The sequence below is a fragment of the Parasteatoda tepidariorum genome, chromosome 3 (assembly GCF_982258835.1).
Source record: "Parasteatoda tepidariorum strain Cologne lab strain chromosome 3, Ptep-v5.0, whole genome shotgun sequence".
NCBI classification, from domain to species: domain Eukaryota; kingdom Metazoa; phylum Arthropoda; class Arachnida; order Araneae; family Theridiidae; genus Parasteatoda; species Parasteatoda tepidariorum.
The window spans coordinates 28,770,790-28,779,884 of record NC_141757.1 but is presented as its reverse complement, the minus strand read 5'-3'; the positions used below and the strand labels follow the sequence as shown (position 1 = coordinate 28,779,884).

General features: G+C 27.6%; 1 protein-coding gene across 1 annotated transcript; it reads right to left on the bottom strand.

Moving 5' to 3' along the window:
* Window positions 1–820: 820 nt before the first annotated feature.
* On the bottom strand, window positions 821–6,983 carry LOC122270336 (uncharacterized). Its single transcript, XM_043047304.3, has 2 exons — window positions 6,529–6,983; window positions 821–1,439 (listed from the first exon to the last, which is right to left on the bottom strand). Exons 1-2 carry the CDS (start codon window positions 6,888–6,890, stop codon window positions 998–1,000), a joined length of 804 nt encoding a protein of 267 aa, XP_042903238.2. The 5' UTR covers window positions 6,891–6,983; the 3' UTR covers window positions 821–997.
* Window positions 6,984–9,095: the final 2,112 nt, after the last annotated feature.

The window sequence follows — 9,095 nt, the reverse complement described above, 5'->3', positions numbered from 1 at the left end:
ATATATAACTTATGCTTTTTTATTGTTATTTCAAGCAAATTTTACAAAAGCTTACATAAAAATACTATCTAAGTTAGATTTCATTGAGATTGTTAATAATGTATGCTTTTAGAAACTGGTAAAATAATGATTTATGAGTGTGAAAAAATAAACATTTCCAACATATACTAATTGTTATTCAGATAAAAAATTTCGACAAAATTTTAAAATGATCAAAAATTAGTTTATTTTTTCAAAAGGATAGGGATGTCCACGATTTTTGATGGAAACAGCATTTAAGTTTCAATCTCAATTAAATTAGTTCCAGAGAAATATTTTTTCCCCACCTTAACTCTTGTTGACTCTAATTAGGCCAGGTAAGAGTTTGAGAATGTGTTGTCCATTCTCTCTCCCACAAACACACACTCACGCACATATATCTACATCTATCTATCTATATATATAATATATATATATATATATATATATATATATATATATATTTTAAAAATATAATTATTTTTATGTTTCTTCTTAACTCTGTCACATTTTCGTAATTTTGAATCTACCTTAGTTTGGTCTTCCTGAATTTTAATTACTGATATAAATATCGTTTATACCTTCATGTATGCTTGAATTTCACATTTACTGTAAAAAAAAAAAATGTTTCTCATAAATACTGCTTAAAAAGTCTTTGTGACATGCTAGAAATTTAAATATCATACATATGTGCAAATATTTTTTCAAATGCATTATTTTTCACAAAATTTTCAGTTTAACCGTGTATTGCAACTACCATATACATGTACATAAATATTTCATACAAACTAAAAATAAAAAATACGATACGAAGAAAAAATTTATTTGAGCACCGCTAACAAAAACTAATTGTACACTATTTACTAATATGAAGATAAAATATTTCACGTTTAACAGTGAAACTATTCAAATGCTTTCGAGATTAGTCCTTAATATCTTTCACAAAAGACTTTGCATAAAAGATTCCGAGATAAAGTATTCATTCTATCTTGTTGAAATCTCTCAGAAGTAAGTACTTCTGGACAAGTTTGGGAATGCCTAGTTCCTCCACTCCTTCGGGCAACTTAAAGTTGTCTCTTAATCGGTTTCTGATGCAGTATCTTGAAAGGTGTTGCAGAGATCTTGGACGCCTAACAGAAGTTTCCTCAGAATTCACTAGATTGCAGTACCATTGACATATGTTGTTTATCTTCGGAAAATATATGGGATCAATCCCTTCAAAAAGCCTAAAAACGTCGGTCGACGTCAAAAGTGGATCTGGGATGGAGCTCCAGAGTACTCGCATGGGCATTTCGAGCCGTGCTGATTTACCTTTGTACCGCGCACAAAGATTCAGAAGCTGATATACACGGAAGTTGAGAGGATATCTAGAAGTATCGTTCTGAATTTGTGTCAACATATCGTAGAATTCATCAAAAAACCTAAAAGGTAAAAAAAAAATTAATTAAAAAGACTCAAATTCAATTTTTGAAACGCGTGTGCGAAACGTTACTCTGTTTCAATACATAGTAAAAGTGATTGCCAACACGAAATTATAGTTGGTTCTGCCTCGTGGGGATCTCAATTCTTAATTAAAGTAAGGATAGTCAAAATGGAAAGGAATTGCTAAAATATGGTCCCAATAGTTTCGACAGGAGTGCCTTCATAAAATCTCAAAAAATTTCTAGAGATAGAATAAAAGTCTCAAAATGTGATATTTCAACAACTGAAATATTAGGACAATATATTTCAGGTGACAGCTACTCACTGTATTTCTAAGTCAAGAATCCAAATCCGAAACAAAAGTATTTTTATTCACAGCAATTCATTTTTGTGTTTGATCTTGTAGTACAACTAAGAAAAATATTGATAGTATTTAACTTATTTAATAACCCTCTTTTTAACCAAAAGTTAGTACAAAGAGTGTAACCAAATTCAGTAAGATAAGTTTCTTTCTCTGTATATTGCAGAATAACAAAATGAATTGCTTTTGTTATAGTGATCCTTTATCCTCGAACTCAGTACTAAGATTATAGTACTATGTTTTAAAGAGATGACCTCCAATATGCTAATATGTCGAATTATCTTAGATAGAGAATCAGACACGAAAACGTACTTCATCTGAATAAACATACCATTTTTTCAAGTTAAGCTAGTTATGGATGGCGTTATCAGGGTGTACCAGTCCCGGAAGTCGTAAATGACAGACTTTTATGACTTTCAGAAGGGAATGTCCAGAGAAAAAATAAGTTTGTTTCTTTTTCTGAAACTTAACCAATAGTTAGCATTAATTAGTTTTTATATTATATGTAATCGTAGTTGAACCACCGACTCAATTTTGGGTTTACGACTACTAATGCTCAACTCCGTATCCTTGTAGTTTCGAACCCATTCCAGATGACATGGAAACTCCTGGATCAGTAAGGTAAAATAAAAAATAAAAGGTAAATTTAAGGTAAAAATTCATAAGAAAAGTACCGAGATTCATCACAGTAAAATTGAACAAATTAAATTCCATTTTCTTATGGTAAGTTTAAAAAAATTGTATCGAACTGTGCGAAAGGAGAACACTTATAAAATTCTTTTTAAAAGGAATTGCTTCTAAATAATTTCATACTACATTTGCTGTGATTGCTGACTTCTCTACCTTTAATAATTTTCTTTTTCATAATATTATTTTAAGACCACCTGTTTGCAGTTTATCTACATTTCCTTTTGATCGAGAATTCTAAGCAAAAATAGTTGAAGTCGCAATAATGGAGCAACCTACACACACTATGTAATTAATCTGGTTATTCGATTAAAAGGGGAGTGCTATATTCAATCTTAAGTTATAAATTTTTGCGAAATTTTAATTTTTAATGGAATTTAATGCATAGAACAGCTTTTTGATTAAATAAACTCAGTTTTATGATCAACAAACAATTATAATTAAAACTGCCTATTTTAGAATCCTCAAATATAAATGTCATTTAAAGTTACGTGAAAATAAGTCAATGACTGTGGAAAGTATAATAGGTACTAAAATATTATTTGATCTGTTCCGAAAATATCTATCATTAAAGACTGTTCTTATACCCGTTAAATTTGTCAATTTATCATAATTAAATTTCTCCTTTCAGTTTCTACATTCAGAATTTTTTTTTTTACTTGTTTTCTTTTTCCAATTCTCGAAATTTGAGAAATTTAAATCAATGCGCCATTTTTTTCCCTGATTCAACTTTTTTTTCCCGATTAATTCAAATCATTCCTTTTCGCTCTCAACTTGGAACCACCTCAGAGTTATTCACTGGATTAAGCAATGATTATTCCACTAAACACCTGTTTGGATTAATTAATGAACAGGAAGTCCCTATTGAAGTGCCCACCTATTGTATCCTTAACTTAATTGAAAAATGGAAATTCCATTTTAGCGTGTTCATTTCTGCATTTCTTCTCTATGCAACTTGGCGGGGACAAAAACTACAAATATTCGTTTAAACGGGGAAGTTTAACATTATGATAATAATATGAAATAATTTGGTTCCAACACACTTTATTTTGTTATAAGCCGGTTATTCGATTATCCGATACGCCATAAAGTGGCGACGACTGTATTAAAAAATGAGTGGTGGAAAAGATGCTGTTCTCGTCCTGTTTAGATTCCAGCACGTGACTGTTTTAAATTACAATAATTTACTAAATTTTCTGTAAATAATCAATAAATAAATTTTAATAACAGACACACTAAAAGAAAACTGTCTAAATAAATTCCTTATTTAATTTATTTTAAGTTTCATAAAATAGTGTCAACGAAAATGCTTAAAAATATTATGAAATAACTCTTTAATAGAAATTTTTTTTGAGGACAACAAATAAATTTGGCATTTTATAAAAATGGCAAAAATCGAACACTTATTTTCAACTAAGAGTGCAGTTACTATAAAGTATTTCCTCGGAAAGTCAATCAAAATATTAAAAACAATTCAATTAAAAAATTTGGTTTCGGTCTTATTTGTTTTCTAGTTTAAAATGAAGGTAATATTTAGTCTCCAGTAAAAATCAGAAAACACGCTTTTATTATTTGTTATAAAGATAATTTATTTATCTTTTATAAAGTTATATAAAGGATTGCTTGTCCAGCTCTTTGTACTTTCGTACCTCTAATATAAAATAATAACTGAATATTCCATTTAGAAAAATTAACATGACTTAAATATTACTAAATTGAAAATCTAGACTCACAGCTACAACTTGGGTTTGATATGTAGAATCTGTGTTTTTATGTCAATTAAATTTTAAATTATCTCCGTAATGTCAAGCATGTGGACAATATTTTATAAACCATAAAACACACATTTTACACAATATTTTTGAGAATTCTGATATAGAATATAAAATTCCGATATAAAATATAAAGTGAAACTATTCCTTTTAAAAAGAAAAAAAATTGTCGATATAAAGCCCAACTGTCCATATATTCAGTGAAATAAAACTCAAGAACTTCTTAAAAATCTTGTCGATAATCTGAAGTGAAAAATCATTTACAAGCATGTACATTGTTTCGATACATAATTTAAGGTATCAGAATATACATAATTTAAGGTAAGGTATTCAGAAATCTTTAACAATGTTAAAATTTTGTGCAGAATCCATTGATTTATTTCTTGGATTTATTATGTGAATATGTTTTTCTCATAAGAAAAGTAAGTATAAAGTTCGAAAAGTAAGTATATTAATTGGAATTTAAACATTGTTTTAAGCATAAACAGAAAGCCTTAAACAGTACTGCTACAATAAATCTACGGGACAAAAAATGAAAAAAAAAAATAAATAAATAAATGAATACAAATTGCAGAAAAAATATAATAAAAATAAAAAAATTTGAAAATTACCAATTTTGTTTGATAAAGTTCAAAATTATTATTTTAAATTAAAAGAAATATAGAATCTAAAGATAAAGAACATTAAAATTGAATCTCCTGAAAGGATTAAAAAAAAAAGAAAAAAAAAAGCAATGTTTCTCTAAGGATACAGAAGAATATACAACACGTAAACTTGCTAATAAGAGATGCAATAAAGGGTAATAAATAGAAAAATAAGCTCAAAAAGTCATAAACTAATGAACTTTACTAGTTAAAGAAGTATTTTTTCTTCTGAATTAAAACAAATGGTTGAAAGAACGATATAGCTTAAGAAAGACATATATGACACATCTTTAAAGGTAAGGCGAGATAATGAGACGAGATCACAAAATAAAAACAAATATTGACGAAGAAATTCAGAAAATGAGAAATTTTGTTTGATGAAATACAAAAACTATTATTTCGAACTGAAGGAAAGAGGTTACAAAACGATTAGGAAGCTTGAAATTGAAATCTACGATACGTTTACGTATATATATAGAAAATGGGTAAATGTAAAAATATTTAAAATTGTAACAATACAAAAAATACAAAGAAAAAGGAGAGTAAAAAAAAAGTTTGCAAAGCATTTATTAAGTATAAAAAATGAAAAAAAAAATCAGAAAAATATAAATTTTGTTTGATAAAATACAAAATTATAATCTTGAATTAATACTAATGGATAAAATAAAGAGAAAGAAGTTTAAAAATTATTCTGTACCATACATTTATTAAATTTAAAGAAAATAGGAAATTATGAATTTTTTATGATAAAATAAAAAATATTATTTTGAATTAAAACAAATGGGTTAAGAAAAGATAAAGGAGCTTAAGAAAATATCTACAATACATCAATTAAATATTAAAAAGAAAATAAATAGGAAAATTTTGAATTTTGTTTGATAGAATACAAAAATGATTATTCTGAATTAAAATAATCGGGTGAAAGAAAGACGAAGATTAAAAAAAACTATCCCCACTATGCATCCATAAGGAGAATATGCAAAAAAATTACTTGAGAATAGATGAAATTAAAGCAAAAAATGAAAAATAAATAAGAAAATTTGTCTCAGAAAATATGTTATTTTGATAAAAAAAAAATGGGTAAAAAAATTACAAGTAGGCAAGAATATGCAGTCAATTATTGAGAATTGCTTGTTCCAGAATATATCAAGGAACCAGAGATATTCTAAAAGCCATGATAATAAACTAAGATTAATGACCAATAGCTACAATTATTATTAATTTTAAAGCCTGTATTTTTAAAGTAGGATTATTTACCTCATTAACATTGCTTGAAATGAAAGCAACAGCATATCCAATAAATTTCATGCATATCCGTAAAAATACCCATCTGCACCCTAATGTTACGGGGGAGGGTGTTAACAAATTTAAATATAAGTAATTCAGAGCGATTCTCAATTAATTATAGCTTTAAAAGTGGCATTAGCTCTACATTTATTTTAAAATTATTATATTCAAACTACTACTGGTCTTAAAAGTAAAGAAATATTTCTTGGTATTCAGAGCTATGACTCTTAAAATCATAGAACTAAATTTAGATAAGGACACTAATTATTTTCATATAGGATAGAACATAAGCAAGTTTAAAAATTTAAGCAGAAAAATAACTGAAATAAAAACTTACAATTTAATAAAGTAACAATGATACAGGCTTCCTATTTTTGTTATTCCGTTAGAGGCTCCTGCTTCGGTTATTCTGATGAATGCTTCGGGACTATTTAAAAGACAACTGTGAGAAAAATCGAAATCTCTTGGAATATTTTCCTTGAACATAGACCAGAGATCCAATTTCAATTTCTTGATCAGTTTTAGGACAATATCAACAGTCTCGACTATATTATTATATGCCACATTATAATAAATATGATAAAATGTGCATTCAAAAGAAGTAAATGTCATGTTATTATCTTCAGCAATGTATGCAAGAAGAAAGCGTTTTTCGTCAACGGTAAAATCAACCTCTTTATTGATAAGGTATTCCGCCATCTCTCGAACTGTGGTACGTAATTGTAGGACCTAGTATTGACTGGTAAAACTTCCAGTTAGTAGTAGATTCAAAGTCATCAAACTAGTTACTGCTTTATGTCTGCTAGTACGCATGCGCATTGTACATTTTGAATGAGCCAATAGGATTGATACGCTCGTCATATGTTTAAGTACGCATGTATGCCGTCGTCTTTTCTAAAGACTAGAAGACTCCTCCCCCAGTACGTTTAACTTGCAATTCACGTGGTTTGTACTTCTTCGTTTTTTTCCGTTAAAAAAATCCTAATTTTTCGAAGAAAAAAAAAATAATAATTTAAAAACGAAAGAGTTTATTTTCTTCCTAAAACATAAAATTATTATAGTTCTGAGTATGAAACTCTTAGATTAATATGATTATGATTAATCAAAACGAAAGTAATGGTTTCTTAGATTTGCAAACTAACTAACTGCATTCAAACAATTCATTTAAACTGAGAAATTCAAAATGCGTCATGCAGTAACCTTATGAGTCTGTGACATACGTCAGTTGGTCGTTTTCGTTTAAACTTTTCGTTTTGCGAACTTTTTTGTTGTATTAGTTGAATAGGATTAATTGTACAACTATAAAAAAGTTAATTTATCAACAAAAAAAAATAATCTGAATATGGGACAAAATTTAGTTATATATATTGACCTTGAAGATATTTAAAAATATTTTGGATGAAAAAATACATTTAATGTATACGTTATGACTTTGAAAAACGTGTTAAAAAACTGTAAATGTTAAAAAACTCTCCTTTCATAAGAAAATTTCCATATCAAATCGATGGATTCTGAAGCATTAATTTCTTATTAGAGATTTTGAACGTTTTAATGAAAATTAAAACTTTTTTGCATTAATGTACTTTTATATCTTATAAAAAAAACAAGGGGGAAAATGACCAGTTATTTACTTAACTTGATTCGCCACTTTGTCTTATTGAGTTTCCATGTCGTGAGTGGTTATTTTCAGGCCGTACGTGAGACCGTTCTGCCATGACCACCTAAAAATATATTAAATATTAATTTAAGGCCAAAACAGTATTGACTAATTTTAACAAAGCAATGCTTTATTTAAATAAGAATTTTGTAACGCAATATTTTTTTCTTATAAGTACATAAAAGTATTCATAAAATGAATACTTCAAAATGCACCAAAAATAATAGTTTGTGGCTTCCATTTTTCATAAATAGCATACCATAGGATGAATGTGAATACAACATGCTTTTACTCGAAAATAAATTGAATTGCTTTCAAACTGAAATGTTGAGTGTCTAAAATTTCACAAAAACTGTGAATACAGTTTTCAAACAAGAAATATATGATTGATAATTTTATTGTATCCTATGAAAGGAAACACAGGCAATGAATGACCTTGAATTACGACCACCTATGATGACTAAAGATAAGAATTTAGGGAATTATGTCACTTTTCCTTCAGTCGAGAGGATTCAAAGTGTTCTACTTTTATTGTGTAGTAAAAAAGAAGGAATAGTTCAAAATGCATAATAATAAATAATGGTTTAAGTAATTACTTTGTAAAATTTTCTAACTTAAATGACTACATTTTAGTTGCTATCAGTAAAGATCTTCTATTTAAAAGAAAAATTACATGGGGCTTAGGAAATAAAATCTGGACTTTATACATCGGTTATTAAAATTGAAGTTTCGCTGTTATGGGACATCTTACTAAAGAGAGCAGACTGTACTTATTTTAAGCTAATTAATCACCATGAAAATTCAATTTCGAGTTATATAAAAGAAGTTTTATGTTTTAAAAATATCCCACCAGTAACTTTTTTTTCTATGGGCAACTGCTTGGCAAGGGTTAAATATTAATATATAAATAAAAATTAAAAAATATTGATTTCACTTCAAATGTGTAAATTTCTTATGAAAAAATAATCTTAGCTCTATGCTTACGTTTTTAATTTTGCAATTTCTAACTCAGGATCTTAAAACATTGTCTAACTCCCACAGTGCTGAATCGAAGAAAATGTCAGAACTTTATTCTGTTTCCTTTAACAGATTATTATCATCAGAAAAATAATCCTTTAATAGACTGAGAAATTGCATCGCAAAAACTTTATTAACTCAATGGTATCATTAGCTTAAACTGTTTGCTTTTTTACCACTACCTATTATTGAGAAATGAAATTATATTTGCAAAACTAATGGTTTGGTTT

Coding starts and splice junctions, on each gene's coding strand:
- LOC122270336 (XM_043047304.3), bottom strand. CDS start 6,890: ATGGCGGAATACCTTATCAATAAAGAGGTTGATTTTACCGTTGACGAA. Junction 1,440..6,528: donor CATTGTTACTTTATTAAATT/GTAAGTTTTTAT, acceptor TTTACCTTTTAG/GTTTTTTGATGAATTCTACG.